We start from the raw sequence: 24,723 nt of genomic DNA on the forward strand, positions 1-24,723 counted from the left end.
GATTTTGATTTGAATATTTCATCACTATTCCCACTGAAATGAATTGTATTTTCAGAAATCCATTCCAGCCTCCCCCGAAACACCACCATTGTTTTTTAACAGTTTTCACTAAGGAGTAAGTCGAGGTTCCACTGTGGCCTGAAAGTATTTGCACGTGCGGTGCACAGCTACCTGATGGAGCTTTTCCTGCACCACCGGTATGCGTGTCAACAGTTCACTCCACTGGTTGTCAATACGGGCCAGGTCTGAGCGCAACGCCACTGTGTCCACCTTCTTCAGCCTCAGGAGTTGGTTTCCCTCAGAGACCACAGAGCTCTTCAGGCAGGACTTGCTCTCTGCTTCCTTTGAAAAATCCTGCGATAGAGCGGAATCAAGCAAAAACCCATGTGAGACGTGAAGACGGAAGCACGATGGCGATTTTGTGATCTGCGGGCTCACCAGAAAAGCAGAGAGGTGGTCTCTGACTGTTTCCAACTCCTGTGGGACGAGGACCGCTTGCGTGTTCCAGAATTCCAGACGCTCCAGGGCAGACTGTAGCCATTCGCTAAGCTCCCCGCACTGTCTCTGATAGCTGGGGGAGGGGGGATGACACTAAATATTTTTATTCTGTGCGTCCAGGGTTTTCCAACCTCATTCTCATCCTTCTCCCAGGAAGGAACGCAGTCTTCTGCGAGCAGCCACGAGGTCTCTCTCATTTAGCGTGTTTGCCTGACCCCGTGGCTGTTAGGTGTTTTGCTAAATCGTCAGTGAAGTGTGAGTTTCTCCATTCTATCTGTGGTTGACGTAGCAGAACATGACCGAGCCCGAAGTCCCTTCTCAGTTGTCAAGGACTTTTTATTTGGACTTTGAGGTTAGCTGCTTTGCTATGAACCCTTTGGTGTTGGATTGTCATTGTCATCGCTTGTTATTAAAAGTCATCTTAGACTATTCTTGCCATTCTACACCTGCCCATGCCAATAGGAAGTACAGAACACATCCCCCGTGATGATAGGGGGTTTGCTGTAGCAGGTTTGTCTTATGGTTTACTTTGTGTATAATTGATCATGCATCCCCGGAGGTACAGAGAGCCCAGTTTGAGAACCACCGTGCCGGGGTCACAGAGCGGTCTGGTGAGGTTCCTGACCTGGTCCAGTGTTTGAGGATGGCCTCCAGACGCTGCAGTTCTTTGTTGACTTTGCTGGTGTTGTCCAGCCAGTGTTCGCCCAGAACTGCTAATTGATTCTCCAGGGCAGGACAGCAGACGGACAGCAGCAGACATTTGCCTTCTCCCAGCACCTGCTGCAGTTTGTGTTGGTGTTCCGTAAGCTTTCCCTTCAGACCCTTTGGGCATGGTGGAAGAGGAACTCATGTCACGTTTTAGCAGAGGCGGTAAAAGTACTCACAGTCTGTGCTTACGTATAACAACAGTCATTTGAGTATAACGCCGGGAAAAAGAATACTCAAAGTTGAGATACTTTGAGTATTCTTACAGATACAGATTTCTACTTGGGTACAACCCACCATTGCGTAGCTGAGATAGGGAGCAGGCAGACTGTGTTTCTGTCAATCTATTTTCGATGTACTGTACCTGATACAGTGAAATCCGCTCCATCAGTTTTTCTTCCGTCTCTTCTACTAATCCCACCGTGGGGATACTTTCCTCAACGGCCTCCAACTGGCCACCCATGCTTTGATAATCCTGCACCAAGCGACGCCAAGTCTGATAAATAGAATTCAGAAAAAAATGTTTGATCCAGATATGGTTCGGCAACAGGCTTTTGTGGGTGAGGTGGTAAAGTGGTCTTACCTCCAGAATGCCTTCCAGCTCCACACCTTTACTGTGCGACTGCTGCAGGACGCCCCGAGTTTGGTTCAGTGTCTCCTCCAGCACGTGTGTCTCTTTAGGAAGCATCAGAGAGCAAATCTTCCCATAGTAGGTCTCGGTCAAAATCATATGCGACTCCAGACCCTGGAAAAACTCCTACAAGACAACCACAGATTTGGATAAGAACTTTGCTTTTTTAACTCTTCAAAATGTTGATTAAAGACGGTAAAATATTCAGATAGGAGTTTGGGATTCTTTTCGGCATTTTCTCAGGAATGAGCAGGAACCCAAGGAGGATCGTGAAAGTGTGATATGCGGCTCAGAGTTTTTGTGCCTATTTTTCCCTTTTTAAAATTCTGCTGTACAGTTAAGTGTTATGAAGCTGACCTTATGTTTGTCCAGGTGACTCTGGACTTCATCAGCTGAAGCGGCGACGATCCTCTGGTCGGCAGCCATCTTGCCCTTGGCCGTGTCCACCAGGTCGGCGAGGTCCTGCAGGGCGCGCTCATATTGCAGTTTCAGCGCCACGTTCTGGTTCAGCCCGCTGCGCCGAGAGCCCACGGCCATCGCGAGCTCCTCGTAGGCATCCTGACAAGCAACAGCAGCTATATAACCGGACTTTCATTTGCCAACCCACCCCTTCTATCCAACCTGAAGCTTCAGTATTTTGTCTGTTGATATCTGATCCGCTTGGAGCGCCGCTCCTCTGCTTTTCAATTCCGCAATCTTCTTTTCAAATTCTTTGAGGTTGTCCTCTGTGCTGGCAATGACCTGCATAAAAATGAGGGATCAGTAAAAATGTGAGGAATGTAAGTGGCTATGTGGACACTACATTTTGCACTACCTGGAGCTGTTCTGAGGCTGGTCTATCCGTGGTTTCAGCTAGTACTTGCAAGACCTGGCACTTAGTCTCCATTAATGCACTCTGTAGACGCTGCAGTTCAGTCTGTGTTCAACAACAAAGCCAAACCATACGGCAGAAGAATCATCAGTGTAAAAAACACTACGGGATGTATGGCACTCTGAACAGAATTGTTTTGAGTTTGTTTTGGGAATGATACGGTGCGATGAAGAGGAGGGGCCCCGGGACGGAGCCCGGGGGCACATGTTTGGTAAATAGGGATAGCCGGGATGTGAATAACTGAAGTTGAATGAATGGATAAATACCCACCTGGTAGGCTGCGAGTTGGTGAGTTCTGGTCCTCATGTGGTCACAGCTTTGACCCAGAGCACCACCCAGAGCTCCCAGTCTCTCTTTCAGACAGTCCAGGTTGTCCTCCAGCAAGGCCCGTTCCTCTTGCCTCAAGCCAAATGACGCGGCGAGCAAGGTCTGGCTGAGTGTCACCTCGCCTGCCACGCGATGAAGATCACTCGCCAACGTCTGCAGACAAATCCAATAGCAGCTCAGATCCAGTCTAATATTGGAGCAAAGAGCAACCCTGAACCTTGAAATATCCACATTGCCAGGTGCATGAAAATGAGCGCACCTCCTGCTTTTCCAGCTGAGCCTCCACGTTGTCAGCCAGCAGCAGCGAGTCGGACAAGACCACGTTCTCCACGCCGTCCAGCCAGGAGGAGGTGGAGGACACGGCCGTGTAGAGCTGCTGCTCCATCGTGGACGCCTGCGTCTTATCGTCGCCAACGGGCTGTAAAAGGACAGCAGGAGACACAAGTTCCACTTGAAGTGATGTTATGTTTTTGGTACCAGTGGGAGAAAGTCCATTTTTTGTCCAAATAAGAAGTCTCAAGTCTTAAAGGGGCGGCCCGGTAGTCCAGTGGTTAGCACGTCGACTTCACAGTGCAGAGGTACCGGGTTCAATTCCGGCTCCGGCCTCCCTGTGTGGAGTTTGCATGTTCTCCCCGGGCCTGCGTAGGTTTTCTCCGGGTACTCCGGTTTCCTCCCACATTCCAAAAACATGCATGGCAGGCTGATTGAACGCTCTAAATTGTCCCTAGGTGTGAATGTGAGCGTGGATGGTTGTTCGTCTCTGTGTGCCCTGCGATTGGCTGGCAACCGATTCAGGGTGTCCCCCGCCTACTGCCCGAAGACAGCTGGGATAGGCTCCAGCACCCCCCGCGACCCTAATGAGGATCAAGCGGTTTGGAAAATGGATGGATGGAAGTCTTAAAGGTCATGTTTCAAGCAAGTCTGAAGTACCCTAAGTGTCCTAAGTCAAGCCATCGTCGAGTCTGACTCAACTCAAGGCGTGTGACTCAAGTCCCCGAGCTCGGACTTTTACAAAACCATGTTCAAAATTTCAACCTGAGAATTTTCCGTCGTTCGCCTGAAACTGTCATAAAGACTCTTCAGCGATGATGCGTCAGCTCGAAGTTCTTCTTTCAAAAGCGGTGCTGCGCACGGGGCACTGGAATAAACCTGGGGAAATCAAAAACCGATCAGATCCCCCCCCCGCCTTTTAAAAACAACATTTGTTTGCTTCCTCCACGACTGGATTGTACCGTTTGCTTGTGGTCCTGCTTCAGGTTCTTCTGCATCAGCTGCACTTTGGTGTTCAGCTCCAGCCGCAGGCTCTCCCACCGTTGCCTCATCTGCTGGCGCGCGGCTTGGGCCTCCCTCTCGGCGAGTGGAAACGGCTCTGAAGCACTGCCCCCGCCCCCGCAGACACGCAAACAAATCTCCAGTCACGATTGGTGATACGCAAGACAAAGCTCGAAGTTTTGGGGGCAGCTGTCGAGGGTGGTCAGTGTTAACGCTACAGTGAATTTTTTAGGGCAAAAATGAGCATTAAAATCGCTAAAAATGATCTTGTTCATGAGAAAGACGTGTGACGTCCTATAGGGATGGTTCACTGGACTCCCATTGACTGCATTAGACGTGTATTTCTTTCTAAGGGGGGGGGATTTAGAAGGTGTTCAGTACATGGTGCCGCCAGGTGACGCCTGCTGGATGAGGATCTCCTCTCCTCTGCTGGCTACCGACTGAAGCAGCTTCTTCTGCTCGGCGAGCTGCTCCTCCAATTCCTACAAGGACAAAAGGCTTTTAAAAAAATTGTTTTGTTTAATCGGACTGTGTATATGCACACCATCAGTTGAAAAATCTACCCTTTGACTCTGAAGCGTGTCCTGGTGCTGCTGGGAGCGCGTGGTCCGAGCCTGGGCCACCCAGTCCTGAACGCTGGGGCTCTGAGAGAGGCTGGAGTCTGATTCGCTGTCCTCCTGCTCTTGCATGGAGCCCTGCGCACAATATATTGTATCGTCAAGCATCGACACGTACGACCGAAATGCTTCTGTGTCCTATCGGGGAGCATCCAAAATGACTTTTTTTGTTTAATGGCAGGTCAGCGAACGTCGCTTTGGCCAAATTAATTTAACTTTGGTCATTTTGTCTCGTACAATGATTCTCAACTCAACTTTTTTAAATTTAAATATCAAGTTATTTTTCATAGGAATAGCTAAAGCAAGCCAAATTAGATCCAAAGGGACAGAGTCTGATCGACACAACCTTTTGTTGGGCCAAATGAATAACCCACAAAACAACTCCAAAAGTTTTTTTTTTTTTTTTTGCAAGCCCCCAAATTGTATTGTTAGGTGATTTATTAATTTGACCCAATTTTTGGGGTTAAATTAATAACCCAAAGAGGTTGGGTCGGTACCGTTGGGAGCCCGTGTGGGTTCCATTGTAACGCTTCTGTTTTTAGAGTGCACAAACAAAAAACAACAACAACAAAAAACCAACCCTGAGGGTCCCCGGCCAATGAATGTATCCCATTTCTAGTTACTTGAAAAGTACGATTATATGACCTGATGATCAGATGAATTCAATTTGGTGGCTGTATTTTGTATGAAAGCTCATTTTACTTTGTTGACATTTGTACATGTCACGCTCATCCTTAGTTTCTGAATGAGGCACAAACGTGGCTCGACAAACCCACCTGCATGCCGGCGTGCTTATCCTGCAGCATCTTCTGCAACTCCAGCAGGCCTCCCTTCAGCGTCCGCAGTCTCCTGGCCAGTCGCTCGGCCTCGGCCCGGGTCTCGGCGCGGCCCTGCAGCAGCAGGTTCTCGCCGTGCACGGACAGCTCGGAGAGGGCCTGCACCTTCTCCTCGATGTCCAGCAGCATGTTCTGCAGCAGCAGGAAGAGGGAGGCCAGCTCAAACATGCTGCCGCCGCCGCAAGTCCGTTTCCATTAGGGCCTCGAAGAGCTGCCTATTCCTGGCCGGGGGACGGCAAGGGCTTTCTCGCTGCCCTTTGACCCGGGCTCCTCCGCCCGGGGCTCGTCTGCCACATCGGCGCTAATCCCTCACGTCGCATTGATCGCAGGGAAAAGCCAGGCGTGGAGCGAAATGAAAAAGTGCGTCGGTTTTCTGGCTCTCAAGGACGTGCCGAGGGCTTTGCCGGCAACCCAGGCAGCGGGCTCTATCCGTGGTCAGACGACGCCTCGCGAGAGTCGCTGACATAATCTTCTTAAGAGCAGCGCTCGTGCTGCTAAGAAGGGAGCCGAGTCGGTGTCCAACCGGAGGCCTGAGCATTTTGGTTTAGCGACTCAGCGCGAGCCTCCCGCCTCCTCAAAAACGGTTGACTGGCCCGACTCACCTGACAACATGCGAGCCGCCCTTCCGTGTGCGTCTCCTGGGCCTCGAGGATGGCAGCGGCGGAACGGCGCGTCCGGGCCAACCAGCGGTCCAGCTCCTCCGCTTGGAATTGATAACGCTGTATCGCCTCATCCTGGCGTTGGCCTTCAAGCCGATCGACGACGCGTTCCTGCGGCGGCAGAATTTCGGCCACACTTATGTCTGGACTTTGTCGTCATTGTGTATTGCTTCAGTGTTTTTTTTTTTTTTTTTCGACCTTCAAATATAGTCATTGCCCGCCCTCCCAGTGAACATGGATTTTGACAGCTCCTTTCCTTAACCTTTGTGGGAAAAGGTCATCGGAGTTTACGGAGCAAGCCTTCAGATCTTTTACGGCCTGGCTGCTTCTCAACAGCGTACCTCCAACAGCTGCCGCTTCCCCAAAGCCTTCATGTGGATGGTGGCCAACCTCTCGGCGAGGACGGCCAGGGAGGACTGCATGGCCAGCCGGTCGGCCGTGTCCGAGTCGGCGGCCGAAGCGGAGGCCGCGCTCAGGTCTTCGGTGAAGCTCGTCTGGAGTCGGTCGATGTCCTCCTGCACGCTCTGAATCTCTTGGATCACAGCCTGCGCAGACAGCAAAGCAGAATAGAAGAGATGGAACTTGCAAATGGGAATGCTAACAGTGGAATTCCGCCATGAAAAATACAAAAACAAATTAAAACAAACAAATAAATAAAACACAAATAAAAGTATTAAAAAATAGTAATAACAAATTCTGAAGTACATTCCTGCGTAGAATCAGAAATTATTCTAAATTAGGTTTCGTTTTTGACTCACCCAAAAAAAGTCTAGAATACGGCATTTAAAAAAAAAAGAAAAAACCATTCATATGGTCTTTTATATCTTCTGCCATCCAAAGTAATTGCCAAATACTTTCTGTAGTTGCATAAATAAAAAGGATCTCATATTTTTGTAGTCCATTTGAATTGCCATTTAGTTCCATAAATATTACATTACATTAAATAAATAAATATGAAGATCAAATCATCTATTGTATGATAAGCTACGATTTAAAAAAAGTCTCCCCTCTCTCACGACGTGTCGTTGAGTAAATAATTACATAAACACATTCGGTTATATTGAACACAACTAAATACATTTGTGTAATTTATGTCACTTCCAAATCCTTTCTACAGTTGAGGCAATAACTGGCAACAAAAATAATTTTTTGCACCAATATTTAAATAACCTAAAATATCAAGTGGATCTCCCACTATTATTTCATCATCATTTTAGAGGATCGGCAGCATGTCCTGCAGCGTCGTGGCTCATCTCGGCGTTCTAACGAAGTACTCCAGCGGTAACCAATTGGATCCCCAAATGAGGGTTGTGAAGCGCTGACCTGGTGTGTTGTCATGTGACTATCTGGACTCGTGTCGGCCTCCAGGGGCTCGCTCAGCTTGGCCTCCAGGGCCTCCATCTTGGATGAGATGGACTGCAGCGAGGCCTGATAATGCTGCTGCTTCTCCAGAGCTTCGTACAGACTTCTCTGCTTCTCGCTGATCTGTCCACAGGCGGACACACACCCCGGCGCGCGCACGCACACACACACACACAGTTGATGTGAAAGTGACTGGAAAATACCAGACGCTCTATAAGTGTACCGACCACGTTTTTTAATGTCTCCCATGAGCGCTGCAGGTCATCCAGGTTGGCCACAGACTCAAACGTCGGGTCGTAGAGTTCTTGGACCGGAGCTCTTTTCAGGGCTCCCCTTCCAGCCTGGGAGAAGGCAATCGTCTTACTTTGAGCAACAAAATTATTTGTTTTAACTTTCAATCTAAAATGACTGGCTCCCTGTCTTTTGGAGCGTTGAGACTTTTTTGTAGCTCTACTCATGAGAGACATGCCTAGTAAACTCCATGTTCTTTGTGGAAACCACCCTTTGGGGCTGAAGTTTTTCTTTTTAAACCGAAGGCGCGACTGAGCCACAATGGTCACTTAAACTAAAATGCAGACTAATGATATCTTTTCAGACATGGCTTCGAGATACTTTTTTGTGGGTCTACTCATGATCGACATTCCCACCAAATTCCTGTAAAACTGGCTTTGGGGCCTGCATTTCTGAAAGAAGCTACTGAGTTGCAACGGCCGCTTTAAACCGCTTTGGCCAGTGTCTCTTTTTGAGACTTTTTTTTGTTCCTACCAAATTTCAATTAGCTTGGTAAAGGTTGTGCATTTGCAGAGTAAAATACCTTAGCCGTGGCAACATCGCTGTGGGCGAGCGGCGAGGGTGAGCGACACGTGGGAGGAGAGGACACAGAGCTGATGGTGCCCTCCTCGCCCGACTCCTCGGTGACGGGAGACAGGAGTGTGTGGCAGCGGCCCGCCGTCATCTGACCATACGGAAGGCATGTATGATTTACAAAAAATTCTAAAGCACTGTACCCGGGTTATAATAGTTTGGGATTGTTCAGGAGAGTGAGATTTTCTTTGAGTTTGACTTTTGTTGTAGTTTCAGTTAGGTTGTTTTCGTTTGTTGATATTTTTCAGAAATACCTCATTGTAGTAGAGGTCTTATGAATTATAGTGTTAATTTTATCTAATCATTTATTTATTTGCGATTAGCAGGAGTATTTGCCGAGGCTCATTGGGTATTGTGTAAGAAAGTATGGTTGACTGCAGTTCTCCGACAATGGTTTGACTTTCCTTCTTCCGTATGGATGCGCAGCAAGACAAGAGAAAATGACCCCCGAAAACTTGGTACTTGATGCAGGGGTACTTGGTCGACTAATATCACTATGTTTACTTTAAGCTATTCATGTTGACAGGTGGGGTCCCTCAAGGGTCTGAAATAGGCCTTAAATTATTCATGTTGCTATTATTCATGTCTCCATATTCGCTCTTTTCATGGAAATGCCATAACCAAAATATGAGGCACAGGTATAGGTTTGATGGAGTGCAGTCGTAGACCGGCATGAACTCCATCCACAATGACCAAATATGATCGATATAACACTATTAGGATTCATTAGCATTGGATTATTTCTACTTTACAGTCACAGCCATTCTCTCCTCCTCCATCTCGGGCAACCCCCCTTCCACGTCGCCGACTGTCAGCAGCAGAGTGGCGTGCTTGGCCTTCACCGCCAACATTTTGCACTTGGAGTTAAGCGAGGCGATCTGCTCCTGGTAGCCTTTAATCTTTTGGGCCAGCTCCTAAGAAGAGAAGCATGAGAAGGAGAGGCTGTTGGTTGTTGGTTTCAGCCCAGACCTGTTTGGATAGTTGGGGTCCAATTACTTCGTGGTGAAGGATCTGCGCCTGCAGCTCCTGGACGCTGCTGGTGGTGATGGGACGGTCCTGGATGACGCGGTGCGCTTCCTCGATCAAACCCTGCAGCTCCCTCACTTCCTGTTCGTACTGCTCGTACTGCACCACTGCCTCCTGGAACGTTTTTTTTTCTTGGTTGGTGGTCACCTCAGCCTAATCTCTGATAGCATGTCAACTGTGATTATCTGACACCGTTGCACGAGTTGGATGGGTTTTTTTTAAACTGCAATGGTGGTATTTGGTCGAGTTTCCGGTATTCTTTGCCTCTATTACAAATTCTTTATCTTGTGAACATTATGTATCATAACAACAAAACGCAGGGGCCATTTTGTACATGCGATATGATGAGTTGACTCTTGTATACATTTGCTATGTACATTTTACAGTCAGACCCTGAGATAACGACGTGGTCCGCAAAAAAAAAATAAAAGAAAGAAATCACGGCCTCATAGCTTCACGGGACAAAAGTGAGCAACAGAAACATTTACATCTCACTCTTGTTTTTTTTTGTTTGTTTTGTTTTGTTTTTTTAAAAAATACGCTTAGACAAGAGTTGTCATGTACTTTTTCTTGGTTATTTCCTTCTGATTCTTCAGAGTGGATCTGTTTGAATATTGCTGTGGAGGCACTTTCTCAACCTGTAGGATGTTGCACTGCTGGATGGCCACATGCTGCAGTTGACTGGCGTCTTGCTGCAGACGTAGCGCCGTGCGACAAATGGCCAGGGTGGGCATCACCTCTTCGGGCACCCGCAGAGCGCTCTGGCACAGCTGCACTGCCTGCACCTGCTGCTTCAAACTCTCCATGTCCGCCATCAAACGCTGACGAAAAACCCCCCCCAAGTGTGTGTTGTCCAGCAAAAATGAATTTCATCCATTTTGGAACGTGACACTAGCTTGAAGAACAAGCAGAAAAAAATGTCGCATTTCTTTCCACGTCTCTTCGGGTGGTTACCTGTCTCTGCAGCAGCTGTTCTTTGAGGCTCTGACGTGCCAGCTCAGGGGACGTTAGCGTGGACTGCACCTGCTCCACAGCCACGTGTAACACCTTCACCTCGCATTCCAGCGCGTCCATACTCTGAGAGAATTGGGAAATCGATGATTTGGACTGGATTAGGGCTGGGCCATGAATTGATTTCATCGACCGATTCAATTGTAGCGACTAATCCATGTTTAGTGAATTTGTTTGACTAGGAGTCAGAGAATCAGTCAAGAGGCGAGCAGCAGAATTTTGGACCAACTGGAGAAGCTTCATGGAGGATTAGCTGACTCCAAAGTCAAGTGAATTACAGTAATCTAGCCGGGATGTGACCAAGGCACGAATGACTGTTTCAAAGTGCTCTTGATAAAGGAGACGCTTGACTTGAGCCAGCTGCCTAAGATGAAAGGAGCAGGATTTGCAAAGGAAGAGGAGAGAGTGAGCCCTTGCGCACCTTCTCTGCGTCCTCCAAGCTCTGCAGCCGCATCTTGATGCTCTGCTGGAGCTCCTCGGTGTGCCGGCTGAGCTCGCACACCTGCTGGCTCATGGACTCCACGTGCAGGACCTCGGACAGGAGTTCCACTTTCTCCGCCATGGACTCCAGGTCTCCGTGGAGCTCGCGGGACTCTCGCAGGACAGCCTGGCGAGGAGACCCAAATCAGCGTTTGTGAGTGAAGGACCAGAATCCCGCCGGAATCAGGTCGGGCCGAACGAGACCATTGAATTGGTTCGTGTTGGGTTGGATACAGAGCAGAAGTTGAGGAAAGACCATCCAAAAATTGCGTTGTCCGGCGGTGCACGGGGAAACTTTTGAGCCCAAGATTTTGAAATGAACAGATCGACCAAGTCATTTGTAAATGAGATTTCAAAAAAAAATTTCATATAAAATTTTTAAAACTTTGTCTGCCTGTCACCCACCTGATGCATGCGTATCTGTTCCTGGAGGTGAACCGACGAGTTCCAGATGACGTTGGCCCTCACCAGGCTCTGGGCTTTCTCCGACCACCTCACGATGAAGTCCAGCATCTCGTGGTATTCGTCTAAATAGCAAACGGCCTGGACGGCAAACAAAATGGTGAGCAACTAACAGAAATCCACATCTGACGAACCCTTACGCCGTCGTAAGCTTTTGAGTCCAAGTTCCAAGGCCGCAGCCATGCTCAGAATTTGCGAACCATTTCAAAATGTATTGACGGTTGCACACGAACTGGATGATTAATTCCGAATCAATGTTTGAGAGGAAAGGCAAAGTGTATTTTGCACGTTTCTGCTGAGGCTTGTACAGACGCGGTCCGAGTTCAAAACCTTTTTGAGCCAGTTGTTGCGACAGTCGGCGAGTCGGGTGGTGTGATGGTGCATCTCTGAAAGCTTCCCGATGGCGTCGCTGAGCTGCTTGGCCAGCAGAGGGTTACGGCGGCCGAACTCCTGCACGGCCATGTCCAGCTCGGAGAGAGAACGACCACAGCAGTCCAAGTCCTCTGCGAGACTCTGGAACCATTAAAAAAAAAAAAAACAGACTGTTTGGAGAGAAATCTTCCAGCCAACCCTCACTTATTGCGGGGGACCGCTTCCAGACCCACCAGCACTCGATAAATCGGTTATCTACCTTGACCTCTTCTTTTGCTTGGTCAACCTCTGGAGATTTGTCCTTGAATTTGGCGGAGATGGCTTTGAGTTTCTCCGAGACCTCGTGGATTCTGGAACTAAACTCCTCTTTGATTTCTCTGGTTTTCTGGATTTCTCTCTCTTTGGAAAGAACCTAAAAGGCACCGAGGTAACGCATGAAAAATACGACACAGAGTGCAGCATTGAGTTTGACAAAAATAGTATCGCACCTGATCCTCAATAGCCCCCAAAGCCAGCGAGACCTCGGCCAACTGCATGGAGATTTCAGAAGGCAGGATGGTGTAGAGATCCAGGTACTTGCTCTGTTGCTGCTCGGCTAATTTGTCCAAGTTTTGCCGATAGGTGATCACGTCTCCATGGACCACCTGCAAGCGTCAAATCAATGAGATTACGTCATATTCACCAGAGGTGCAGATTAATAAATGCGTTAATGTGTGCAGATTGCTATGGATATATTTGCCGGCAGACATTGCTCTGACCAATGAATCAGAGGACGAAAAATGCTCACGTCATCGTGGGCCAGCCAGCTGGTCCTGCGAGGCAAATTTGAAATCTGATTGGTTAAAGAAACGGTCCCTTTGGTGATGTAGCTTCGGGTTAATGGGTCAGCACAACTGATTCGGAATGCTTTGGGACAATTAAATTGACTTAGTAACACTGCCCCCCCCCCCCCCCCAGCACAGTTTTTTTCCACTGAAATGAATGGACATAGAATTAATCCATTCCCGAACCAAGTCACCTTATTGTGCAGTCATTCGTTTGTCTTCGTGAACCAAAATATAATGTGGGTGAAATCGGTGAAATTAATCTTCCTCGTCATCATTCTCTTTCGTTATCTGAGTTCAGGTCATGGGGGCAGCAGCCTCGATTTTTTTTACTCCCTCTGGCCACCTTGGCCAGCTCTTCGATCCCGACGCTGTCCCAAGCCAGCTGAAGGACATAGTCTCCCACAGCGCATCTTGGGTCATTCTCGGGGTCTCCACCCAGTGGGACACTTCACCATATATTCTTAACTGCATCAAATTTACACTTTTGTAAGTCCACTTTCCTTCGTACCTCCAGTTCCTGAAGCAGAGAGTCAATGTCGGGCGTGGGGTTGAAAAGAAGCTCCCTCGTCTCCTGAATCCAGGCTTTCATCACGCTGAGTTCTCGCTCCACTTCCTCTCTGTCCTTCAGTTCCTGAGTGGCCTGAGATCGCTTGGTCCTGGACTGCGTCAGGAGGCTAGACACAAAAAGAAAATAAAGCACACAGCAAAGCTGATTTGGCAAGCGAAGTGCACTCGAGACGACATACACCAGGTCAGGCGTTCACGCCTGTGGACAAGAAACTAAAAATAAAAGTCAAAATGGAGTTTGTGGCGTTAGTACCTGTCCATGTGGTCCTGCACAGCCCTGATCTCCTTCAGGCTGGGGAGCTCTTCCTGCTCACTAGTGGGCGAGGGCACCTCCACGTCGTGCAGCAGGCTGAGGGCGTATTGGCGCAGCAGAGTCAGAGACGACAGCTCTCTCTCCAAGTCTTGGCTCAGGACGTCGTGTTGCTCCAGCAGAGACTGCAGGGTGGCCTTGGAGGCCTTCTCCACCGCGCTGTCCGGCACTCGACCCCGGAGCTCGTCCGCCACCGTTCGCACCTTTGTCATCTTTGGTCACCAGACAGTTATCCGTTTCATTCAGTCCGCGTGGCTCGCTGCGCGGCTGGCTTTGGTCTCTCGCGGACTTACCTTCTCTCTGAAAGTCCTCCACTCCTGCGCCGTGTCCTCCAGAACTCGCTCCTGGCCGCGGGCCACGCTGCGGAGTCTGGTCCAGCGCTGCCACACGGTGGTCATGGAACGACTGATGGTGGCCTTGCTAGCGTCGCTGCCCACTTGCTCCAGCTGAGCCGCTTGCTCCTCGAGACCGCTCAGCTTCTCTTGGAAGCCGTTGACAAGTGAGACCAAGGACTAAAAACACAAAACAGACAAGAAGGTCGCGGCAGGAATGTCCCGCGAGTCCTGGTTGTGTCCGACAACGATTTGCCATGTTCGCTCCTCTACATTCCGTTTTGAGCTTTCCTACCCGGTGACTGTGCAACTTGTCCTCGGCCTCTTGACTGGTTGCTGCCTTTGCGGTGGAAAATTGAGTGAGCTTCTTTTCAGCTTCGTTCATCATCTCAATTACGGTCTGCCGCGTCTCCTGGTACGACTTCCACTGAGCCCCGCAACTGAGAAGAGACATTCATCAGGCACCGTCTAATGCGGGGTTTTCAAACTTTTTGGATCCAGGAACTCCTCACATGGAAGGATTTTTCCAAGCATCCCCTCATAATCATAACGCCATGAAACAAAACGACCTTATGTCCCGTTCATTTATGAATATAAAAATAGGACTTTAACCCTGTAATTACAGACCGACTTTAAACTGACCTGATTCATGCACAGACACCAAATTTATGTGATGAGACATAATAATCATCTCTGAGCTTTTCATTGGCCCGAAGCTCAGACACAGGGTAGTCATTGGTGTTTGTTTTATTGACATATCAGTTTTATATGTGGAGATGCATTTTTCTAAAATGATACCCACAATATAATTAGTCACAAATGATTTTGCGGTCAGTCAAGCAACACCACGTAGACCCCGAGGCATCCCTGGACCCCAGTTTGAGAACCACTGGTCTCAAGAGACAATTGCTGTATGGACGATATTGCTTCCACTTACCTGTGAAGAACAGCCTGATGACACTGGATCTGATCCCGGACCTCCAGGCCCCTCTGCTTGGCTGAATCCACGCTTACTCGCAGCTGTCCTTTGGCTACGGGGTTGACCAGGTCCTCCAGCTGGGGCACAAGGCTCTCCAACTCTTCCAGGTGGATGAGGAACTCCTGCTCAGTGGCCACGATGCCGTCCTGCAGTCTCAGACACTCCTCGTAGTTCTCCACGTCCACGCCCAAGCCGGCCTGTTGCAGGAAGGATACGGCGTCCTCCAGCCATTCGCAGGCCGCCTGCATCCTGAAGTGATACTTCTGGCACAAGAGCAGGGCCTGCTCCAAGGTCACCTTCACAACAAAGCCAATACAAAAGGCATGTTTAGAACCCACTAAGGTTTTACACATGATAAAAGGGTTGTCCCTATCCCCTAAACCCGACTACTCAAACCTTAAAACTAAACACCAACCCTAAACCCGAATTGAACCCCAACCCTAAATGCTCATTCATGGGAGACATATAAAATGAAGTTGGACCTGTTTGGAACTCAGCTGTTTCTGAACATCTGCTTGCAGCTTTGCCATTTCTCCAAGACTAGCGTCCATGCGGGTGGGCGGCAGTTCATTGGCGCTGGTGTACTTATGCTTCTCCCTGCTACTCAGAGCCGCCACAATCCTCAGTCGGGACTGAACTTCTTCCTGCATGATTTGTTGCTTCCTGATCTCTTCTTGCACCTTCTCCACCCGCATGTCTACGGTGACGGCAGAACCCATCTCGTCCCGGACCTGCTGCAGCCAGTCCAGCGTCCTTTGCATCTCAGTCTCAAAGTCTTTACTCTGAACGAAACGGTTCTCGCACTCCTCGATCAGGTCGCCGACCGCGGCCTGCAAGGATCGCAGCTCCTCCTGCCACAGGACCACTTGCTCCTTGGAGGCGTTGTGGACCGTTTGGTCCAAGCGTGGAGGACGAGTGCCCATCTGCTCCATGAGCCTGGACAGGTGCGAGTTGGCACTCTGGAGGCTCCCAGCGAGAGCGTGATAGTTCTTTAGTCTCTCCTCCGCAGACTGAGTCTCAGCATTGACCTTCACCAGCTGCTCCTTGGTTGCCTTTAATTCGGAGTCAACTTGCATGGCCATTGCCTTCTGGTCCTCGAACGACTCCAAAGTTTCATCCAGATGCTCCACTTTCTGTTCCACCAGCCTCTTCAGGCCGTTGTAAAGGCCGGTGAGCTGGGTCATTTCCTCGGGGCGCCACGGTTGTCCGGTGCTCCGGAATCCTTCCTTCTTCTGGTTGAGCTCGCTAACAGCAAGACCCAGGTTGCTCAGATCGGCTTGGATGGCTTTGTAATCGCCCTGCAGACTGACCACCTCCTCGGTTTGCAAGCCCACCGGCCACGTGCCCAGATGGTTGAACTGCTCCTCAAGCTCCTCCAGCGCTCTCTGCGTGACATCTATGAAAGAGGTGTACTCATTCCTTGTGAAAATAGCCTGTTGGATTTTCTCCTGTTTCTCTTTGGCTAACGCTAATATGTTGTTGTATTGCTGTGGGAGGCTATTGAGTTTCTCATCCAAGTAGCAGTGGTCCACTTCATTGAGGGTGGGCAAAATCTCCTGGCCTGCTCTTTGCACAATTAGGAGAAGGTTCTCGTATTCCGCTGCCTGCTCGACTACCTGCTGGTATTTGAACAGCTGCGCCTCTAATTCAGCGTCGCCAACCATGAGATTGATTTCAGGGAATGTGATGATGTCAGCTTGTTTTATCCACTGGCATATTTTCTCCAGGTCATTCTTGAAGTACTTTCTGGAGACAAAGACCTTCTCCAGTTCCTGAAGTTTCTGGCCACACCTGTGTAGAGTTTTATCGAAGATGTTTTGCAGCTCCTGGAGCTTTGTGAGAATCTCATTCCTCTCTTCCTCGTTGGCATCCCTCATCAAGTCCCTCCCCTGAGACCACAAGGATGTCAGCTCACTCTGGTAAGCTTTCAAACTGCTTTGGACGTTCCGACAGGTACGGACCTGCTTGGCGAGGTCCTCGGGTAACAAGGCGATGTACTCTTCGGCCTGGGCCTTTTTCTCATTTTGCTGGACCCAGGAAATGGACTGGTTGACGGCCATAAGGAAGTGAGTCCTCTCGGTGAAAGCCTTGCTCAGGTGTTTCCTGCGCTGCACCACTTTGACGCTCAGGGACTCAACCTCCGACTGGGTGTCGGAAATCAGCCGCTGCAGACATTGACGTTCACAGAGACCCAGACGGGCCAAAACCCTGTCGGAGTCGGCCATGGCTTGGGCCAGCAGGAGCTGCTTGGCCTCCAACTCGCTGCAAATGCTCAGATGGTCGAAGAGGAAACTCTGAGCCAACTCCGGAGGAGGACTCATTTTCATGGCCTCGGACAAGGCGGGCTGTTGTTCCTCGGCCCAATTTCGGGCCTCCCTCAGACGAGCCTCCACCTGGCCCATTTCCTCTAATGTCACCACAGAGTCCTGGATTTTCCTCTCAATGAGGTTTTGCATCTGGGACCATCGTTGTTCAAAGTGGCTGATCTGCTCTTTCACCAGTTCCTTGTCGTCCAGGTTTAAGCACTGGATGACTTTTTGCTTTTGGTCCTTGAGTTCCTCGAGTGTCCCCTTTTGCTCTCCCAAGTCTGCTGCCAGTTTGCGTAACGCCTCCAAATGCTGAGAGGAGCTTTCGGCATCAGTTCTGCATTAAAAAAGAAAGAATCGGTATGATGGGTACATTTGAGAGGCCAAGATATCTCTGCACAAATGCATGGCACACCATAGAAGAGCAGCTTCTTCGGATCCAGAATCAACAATTCATTTGTTTTTCAAAAACAAGTCACGTTCAACTTCAGGACAACAATGTCCAAATTCTGGACAGGGAGGCTGTTGAAAGCGGTAAAACTGAATGCATCCATGCCCTTTACAAAAAAATGGAGGTTCATGCCTTCACTGCCTCTTCCCCAATGATTGGCTCATTTGATGGGAAAAAAATCTAATCAAATAAAAGCGAAGCGCAGCTCATAGTCTGGCTAGCAGATAACGTCCATCCATCCATTTTTAACACGAGTTATCCTGAACAGGGTCGCCGTAAGATTGAGTTTGACACTGCTGATTGTATGCTAATTACGCATACCTGGCCAGGTTGTCCCACTCTCTGGACACCCGCTCGAAGAGTGCCTCTACTGTAGAAATGCAGTCGTGGTACTCTTTGGACCTCTGCAGATCCTCCTGTCTCTGGACCTGCAGCCTGCTGGCCTGGTGGCAAAGTTCGAGCCAGGAATGACTCAGGCGGTCCAGCTCTGCGTGCTCTGCAGAGTCTTGGCCCGGAGACAGTCTGCTCACTCTCTCTGTCATCTTGGTCAGGATATTTTGCTTGGACTGGAGCTGCTGGCTGCATTCCTGCGTATTGTGAAGAGGTCAAGTGCATGGTCTGAAAGGGCTGGAACATATCAACGGCATTTCCATTCATTTCAAGAAGGAAAGTTGCTTTGACGTACAAGTAATTGACATGATGCGCATGGTCATGGAATGAATTCGACTTGAAAGTTAACACCGTGCACCGTTTGAGATCAGTTGCAATGAATGTCATTGGGGAAAGTACTGAAGTCTAAAACTGGAAAACGAAAGCTACCTTGGCTTGAGACAACATGTTTTGGGCTATTTTGGTTTCCAACTCTGCAGGTCTTCTAGACAGACTGAGGAGTTGCTGCTCCATATCTTGGAACAGGCTGGTCAGATCTTGCTTCTGCTCCTTAATCTCCCGCCAGCCCTCCGAGAGCTCCTGAGCACTTGACATCCTTTCTTCAATCTACAATTTAAAAAAAAAAGAACACTAGTAATGAACATGATGCAAGATGGTGACTAAGCAACACCTTTTTTGCTTTACAAATTAAAAAAACAAATAAAAAATTATGTAGTCTTGCTATGTTGTGGATTCCCCAGGATGAATGGAGGTTGACTGTTCTTACAGTAATTTTGACCCTCTGGACCTCAGCCGCTGTCACTCTAACGGCGTCGTCGGACAGGTCACATACTGAACACACCAGGTCAAGGTAGGTGCTGGCCTGCTCCTGGAGGGCCCTGTTATGCTTCACCTTCAAACATCAAGAAACAAGCCTTGTGACCATCATACTACAGTCGACCCCTGCAGTAAACAGCTGGGAGCATCTTTTTGTGGGACCTGTTTAAGTGCTTCCTGCAGCCCGGATGGTTCCTGGTGATTTTGCCGGATTTCCTCCTCTATAGCTGTCAGCCACGACTGGCACTGCTGGAGGGTATCCTGGTGGTTGACATGTTTCTGGAGTTCTCGGTCCAGACTTTGCTGGACCTGCGAGCAGAATTATCAGGATGAAAGACTTTTTTTTCCCCCCTGAATGTTGAGGACGACCAAAAATCTACTGGGAGGCGGATGGCATGACTCACCCGTTGAGCCGTGCTGCATATGGCGGAGTAGCTATCCCTGGTACCCTGCTGGTGAGCCCGGACTTGTTGGCTGATCTTGGCTTGGACTTGGTCGGTGCAGCTTGAGAGCAGTTCTTCTCCTTTCTGCTTCAAGATGGTGAGACGTTCCTCGAAACTGGCAATGTCCTCCATAATAGCCTGGAGAAATTTACAAAACTGAAGGTTAGCTCTTAATACGGGAATCTAAATATCGTGGTGAAAATATTTCATTTGGATGTTTAGCATAATCCTAACGCCTGGTCACATGACACACCTGCAGTTGTACCAGGCATCGAAAGGAACAAGAAATTGAAGAGAACAAAGTGGTCTAATAATTTTTTTTTCCTATTCATTCGCCCATTTCCCATTGTTAGCATTAAGCTAGCAGAGGCTATGCGGTGGTTTAGCTACACAATGTGTAATTCACTCGTATGTACTAATTTATTTTATTCACAATTTGATAGTGAACTTGAACAGGGAGTGACAGCTTGTCGCCTCCTTTGGTTTACTTATATTGGATCTCGAAAAACAGTTACAGCTCAAGACACGAATGTATTTCCAAAATTCCTCATCTTAAATTCCCATGAAAATCTATTTTCCGTACAAGTGGCGTTCAATTTCCACCGCTTCCACAACCCGAGACCTCAGTAGTCACCTTGTGCCGGGCCAGTTGTTGGGTGGCCATCTCCATGCTGCTGGTCTGCATGAATTCAGACGTGACAAGCCGACTGGACATTTGCAGGAGCCATCTCTCCACTTCCTGCAGTTCACTGTTGTAATCCTCATGCTCCTTCACCCACTCCAGCAGGTTCTGGACCTGCATCTGAAATGAAACAACGTGGGTCGCAGAGTCACAAGCGCGAGAGGCGCAGCTGCGCAGTGTGACGTTATTGAGCGATGGGTACCTTGGCTAACAAGCAGAGCTCCAGAAAGTCTGCTTGCAAGCTATTCATGTTGTCACTAATGATTGGGTCCTGGACGGCGTCTAGCAGGGCTTCCCCCTTCTCCATCACACATTTCACAGCCGACTCGTGCGACTGCACCATCTGCTGGATGGTCTGCAAATAGCGCCGGGGTAGGTGAGCACGCTCATTCACACGGATGGGACATGATAGATTTGAGGAATAGTTGTTATTCCAAGTTCAAATTGATTACGTCTCGAGCGATGGAGGTGCTTTCGTCTACCTTGTACTTGGCAAGCTGGGCCTTCTTCTGATAGAGCTCGGCTTTGGGCTCCACGCCGGATGCCAACAGGCCCTTGGTCTCCAGCACCCACTGGGCCTGGACCTTGTATTTATCCACAAAGTCTTTGGAGAGCGAGATGCACTTCTCCAGAGCGTTCTGCTGGGCGCGCAGAGCAACCAGCAGGTCCTCCAGTCGGCCCAGCTGGCCGTCCACTTCCTCCCTCAGCTGCTCCGCTTCGGCTTCCTCTAAGAAGACGGCGGCTCGCTCCGTCTTCTCCCTGACGGTCTTCAGGTTGCTGTGTCCCTGCTCCATGTCTGCCTGAAGCGCCTGAGCGCAAACACACAATGGTCAACTGAACATCGGCGAGATGCGCCGACCGACACAATAATCAAGAAAACCTACCTCGAGCTTCTTCATCTTTCTCTCCATGGCGGAGCGATCCACCGCATCTGCACTTCCGGCCAGGGCGCGGAGGCTGTTCTGAGCCGCCAGGAGCCAGTCCGAGAACGTGCCGAAGACACATTGTGCCTCCTCGATGCAGGATACTTCCTCCTGCAGCTGCTTGATTGTCTCCTGCAACCAAAAAAAAGACAGAGTAAAGGTACAATTTGTGGCATTCCCAACATTTAAAGACCCCGCCTCTCAAGTAGATTCAGAGATTTGTTTCTAGATACACTGGAGAAGTTGAAACTGCAAAAAACAGGCAAAAACTGAGCGCTTTGTGAAAAAGAATTATTTTATTAATAAGGAAAAATCATGCTTGATAATAATATACTTCATCTCAGTGGGGTTCTGAGGTCAGCAGTTCAAAGCAAACATGGTGCATCAGTATTTAACTGTTATGATGCAAATGGTAGAAGCTACCACCAGAACTAAAGTGGGTTCAGTGCAAATGCTTTTAAATCCAGGTCAATAAGCATAGCTCCCCCCACACCCCCCCAAAAAAATATTTGCAAGATTATGTACTTGTACTGTACATTGTTTTCATAATTCGAATAAACATTTTCTTATTTCACTACCGGTATTTTGCTATTAAATGTCTTCATGATTCAGTTTTCTCTTTTATGTATTAAATTAGTTTTTCCTTCAAATGTTGTATTTTGCCTTACAATGTTGCCTTTAAATGCTGTTTTGTAACCGTGTGAAGCACATTGAGTTAACTTGTGTATGAAGTGTGCTATATAAATCAAGCTGCCATCCGTTGCCTGGCCTTTGTAGAGTTGTGGCCAACAATTCTCTGCGGCGTTTCAAATTCAGAAATCATTCATGTTACATTCACTTTAACGCCCAAAAAGTGAAGCGAACCAGTAAGTGCAGGAGCAAGGCGTGGTAGCGGGCTGTGATCTGGGTTGCTCTGGTACTGATGCGACTGCTAATACGGGTCTCATCCAGAACTTGCTGAGCCAAAACACTGAGGCCCTCCATCTCCTCTTGATAAACCAGCACTTCCTCTTGCCACGTCTGCACAAAGGAAAGGAGATGAGCGATGCCAGCCTGAAAGCCGCACAGGCTAATGGCGAACACGAGCCTTGAGCAACTGGAGCTGGGCATCTTTGGTGGCGCGGTCGGAGCGGCGGTGGCCTCGTAGTTGCGCTTTGGTCTCCATGCCCTTCAGCCAGCTGTCCAGACGCTGGAACTTCTGCTCCATTTGCCGGAGTTTGGCCAAGGCGCTGTTGAGCTGAGCCCTGGCGTCGGCCAGCCGGGCCTGGTACAGCCTCCACTCCTGCTGCCACGTCTCCACAGCTCGCTCTTCGATCTGCGGGGTACCCCAGGGAGCGACCAGCTCTCGGCTGACCAGCAGGGTGTTGAGAAGAGCCTGGCCCTCGGTGCAGTGCAGCTGCAGTTCCTGTGGTGACAAAAAAAAAAAAAGCCATTAAAAAGGGGAGATGCAGCATTGCTTACCTCCTGACAGTTTCCATATATACTCAAAAGGTTCCTTGACTAAATAAAGGATGGCAAATTCAGCTACAATGGCTGATCCTCGGGGTGCTGGAGCCTATCCCGGCTGTCTTCGGGCGGTAGGCGGGGGACACCCTGAATCGGTTGCCAGCCAATCGCAGGGCACACAAGAGACGAACAACCATCCGCGCTCACACTCACCCCGAGGGACAATTTTGAGTGTTCAATCGGCCTGTCGTGCATGTTTTTGGAATGTGGGAGGAAACCGGAGTACCCGGAGAAAACCCACGCAGGCCCGGGGAGAACATGCAAACTCCCGGAGCCAGGATCGAACTCCGCACCTCCACACTGTGAGGTCGACGCGCTAACCACTCGGACGCCGGGCCGCCCAAAGAGCATGTCATAAACATTAAAACTCTGGGAAACTGATTTCAGTTGTAAAAGTAAAAACAAACAAAAAATGTCTCCTTGAAGGCGCAGCTAGCAAAGTCCTCAAAGATGTTCCGACCTGCAGTTTTTGGAGCGTCTCCTCCAGCATATCGACGTCGCCCTCCAGCTGAGTGTACCAGCCCAGCTTCTCCTGTTCCTCTTCCAGCCAGTCCTCAAATGCTTGAAGGCCCTGTTGATACTCTTCGTGAGCTTTCACCAGCTCCTCCGCTTTGCCAACGGCCCCCTGGGGTCAAAAACAAGCGCCGGCATCAGGTATTGCTTCAAAATACAGTGAAATCTTGACAAGAGTTTAATTTCATCCGTCAACCGAGCTCGCGACTGAAACCACAGCAACCAAAAATCAATTGTATCAATCCGTAATCCGTTGCAGCCCTTCGAATTTGGGGGGGGGGGGGGGGGGGGGGCAAACATTGGTTTACCATGGCGTTGTCCTTGATGCCGTTGTAGCGCTCTTGCAGCTCCTGCAGCTCCAGTTGAGTCACGTAGTTCTCGGCGATGCTCGCGCTCTTTGCCACGATGGTGGCCAGCAGGCCGTCGTGGCCGAGCACTTCCTCGTGCAACAGCTGCAACCACAGCAAGGCTCAGTTATTAGCTGTGGAGGGGCCAAGTAAGGCTGAACAATTCAAATCAAAGTCACAATGTCGTGGAATGCAATTTTCCAAATCACTGTGGTTGCAATTTGTGAAGAAAAAATAATAATAATTCGGTCGATATTTATTTATTTAGCATATTCTAATTATTTATTTGTGGCGTCCACATGTTTACAAAGCATTGTAATATGGATTCATTTATTGCTTGTCATTGGGAAGAGGACCTTGGAAAAAAAACAAAAAACAACAGGGGCAATCGCAACATGGAGGGTGCAAAGAAAAATGCAATTCGATCAATTTTCAAAATCGTTCAGCCCGAGGAAGTTTGTTGCTATCTGGCAAGCTGACGGGTGCTTAACTAAACTTCAGACATGTAATCCAATTCGTTATAATGCTTCATCAGCCTCCATGGAGATTTACATATTGTTCAACAGTTACTCTTCATTTCAAGGAGCAACAACAACAAAATCTGTGAACATTCTGGTGAGTAAAATATATTTTGTTCATTTTTTTAAAATTATTTTTATTTTTTGTGTTTTTGTGGAGTACCTTACGCATGTAAATAAAGCGAAACAGCACCACTGGCACTGATCCCCAAAGTGACGTATCAGGTTTTTGATATTTGCAGCACGCAAAGCTCCAGAGAGAGAGCGACCGTTGTCACCTTGGCTCTGCTGAGATTAGCAGTTTTATCTCGCATCTCGGGACACAGTTTATCAGCCAGATCCAGGTTCTCCTCCATGTGCTCCAGCCAGCTCACAAACTGCCGCACGTCCTCCTGGTAACTGGTCCACTGGGACAGAGAAGCTTCCAGTTGGCTGTTGGTTCAGAGGAGAAATCAGTCATTAGAATCACTTCAGTGGAGCACTCCAATCAATACTGTACTTCTATTTGACCAGAGTGTTTTGTACACAAGCGTGTGCACTTTTGAGATCTCTGCGATGCATCAAGCGTGATTGATTCCTCACCTTTTGCACTGAATGGATGCGGAGAGCAAAGCGTCCCAGGAGTCTTTCAGCTCCTGTATTTGTTCCTGGAGCACAGCCACACCACTGCCCGAGGTGTTTCTCTGAACCGACTCCCCTCTGGTGATCAGCATCTTCAGCTGGATCTCTTTCTCTTGGCGGGCAGTCAGCAAAGCCTGGAACAATCAATCGCCACGGGGTCCCGCGATGAAAAGGCCGATTGAGCTATCCAGGGTCGGAA

General features: G+C 49.0%; 1 protein-coding gene across 7 annotated transcripts in view; it reads right to left on the minus strand.

Annotated features, from left to right (window-relative positions):
• The window catches only part of syne1b (spectrin repeat containing, nuclear envelope 1b), an 83,966-nt gene that overhangs the window by 19,063 nt on the left and 40,180 nt on the right, over window positions 1-24,723 (minus strand). For all 7 annotated transcript variants that reach the window (XM_086126936.1, XM_086126939.1, XM_086126937.1 and 4 more), the window contains 50 exons: window positions 24,486-24,658; window positions 24,182-24,335; window positions 23,347-23,490; window positions 22,986-23,150; window positions 22,107-22,424; window positions 21,884-22,039; window positions 20,981-21,151; window positions 20,579-20,905; window positions 20,299-20,451; window positions 20,049-20,216; window positions 19,376-19,552; window positions 19,134-19,280; window positions 18,922-19,047; window positions 18,585-18,761; window positions 18,087-18,352; window positions 15,491-17,651; window positions 14,967-15,304; window positions 14,325-14,469; window positions 13,991-14,209; window positions 13,641-13,909; window positions 13,329-13,494; window positions 12,482-12,637; window positions 12,253-12,405; window positions 11,952-12,134; window positions 11,565-11,702; window positions 11,101-11,286; window positions 10,623-10,745; window positions 10,307-10,489; window positions 9,639-9,782; window positions 9,395-9,556; window positions 8,593-8,733; window positions 8,006-8,119; window positions 7,740-7,901; window positions 6,758-6,961; window positions 6,360-6,527; window positions 5,698-5,889; window positions 4,868-4,999; window positions 4,686-4,786; window positions 4,265-4,409; window positions 4,068-4,181; window positions 3,292-3,450; window positions 2,976-3,185; window positions 2,649-2,750; window positions 2,456-2,575; window positions 2,192-2,392; window positions 1,787-1,960; window positions 1,568-1,699; window positions 1,124-1,320; window positions 439-571; window positions 172-354 (listed from right to left, as the gene is read on the minus strand). In XM_086126936.1, coding sequence (XP_085983062.1) covers window positions 172-354; window positions 439-571; window positions 1,124-1,320; window positions 1,568-1,699; window positions 1,787-1,960; window positions 2,192-2,392; window positions 2,456-2,575; window positions 2,649-2,750; window positions 2,976-3,185; window positions 3,292-3,450; window positions 4,068-4,181; window positions 4,265-4,409; window positions 4,686-4,786; window positions 4,868-4,999; window positions 5,698-5,889; window positions 6,360-6,527; window positions 6,758-6,961; window positions 7,740-7,901; window positions 8,006-8,119; window positions 8,593-8,733; window positions 9,395-9,556; window positions 9,639-9,782; window positions 10,307-10,489; window positions 10,623-10,745; window positions 11,101-11,286; window positions 11,565-11,702; window positions 11,952-12,134; window positions 12,253-12,405; window positions 12,482-12,637; window positions 13,329-13,494; window positions 13,641-13,909; window positions 13,991-14,209; window positions 14,325-14,469; window positions 14,967-15,304; window positions 15,491-17,651; window positions 18,087-18,352; window positions 18,585-18,761; window positions 18,922-19,047; window positions 19,134-19,280; window positions 19,376-19,552; window positions 20,049-20,216; window positions 20,299-20,451; window positions 20,579-20,905; window positions 20,981-21,151; window positions 21,884-22,039; window positions 22,107-22,424; window positions 22,986-23,150; window positions 23,347-23,490; window positions 24,182-24,335; window positions 24,486-24,658 — 10,632 coding nt within the window. The remainder of the gene's footprint in view (window positions 1-171; window positions 355-438; window positions 572-1,123; window positions 1,321-1,567; window positions 1,700-1,786; window positions 1,961-2,191; window positions 2,393-2,455; window positions 2,576-2,648; window positions 2,751-2,975; window positions 3,186-3,291; window positions 3,451-4,067; window positions 4,182-4,264; window positions 4,410-4,685; window positions 4,787-4,867; window positions 5,000-5,697; window positions 5,890-6,359; window positions 6,528-6,757; window positions 6,962-7,739; window positions 7,902-8,005; window positions 8,120-8,592; window positions 8,734-9,394; window positions 9,557-9,638; window positions 9,783-10,306; window positions 10,490-10,622; window positions 10,746-11,100; window positions 11,287-11,564; window positions 11,703-11,951; window positions 12,135-12,252; window positions 12,406-12,481; window positions 12,638-13,328; window positions 13,495-13,640; window positions 13,910-13,990; window positions 14,210-14,324; window positions 14,470-14,966; window positions 15,305-15,490; window positions 17,652-18,086; window positions 18,353-18,584; window positions 18,762-18,921; window positions 19,048-19,133; window positions 19,281-19,375; window positions 19,553-20,048; window positions 20,217-20,298; window positions 20,452-20,578; window positions 20,906-20,980; window positions 21,152-21,883; window positions 22,040-22,106; window positions 22,425-22,985; window positions 23,151-23,346; window positions 23,491-24,181; window positions 24,336-24,485; window positions 24,659-24,723) is intronic.

The sequence above is a fragment of the Hippocampus guttulatus genome, chromosome 13, assembly GCF_054856545.1.
Source record: "Hippocampus guttulatus isolate MCC_2025c chromosome 13, RoL_Hgut_1.0, whole genome shotgun sequence".
NCBI lineage: Eukaryota > Metazoa > Chordata > Actinopteri > Syngnathiformes > Syngnathidae > Hippocampus > Hippocampus guttulatus.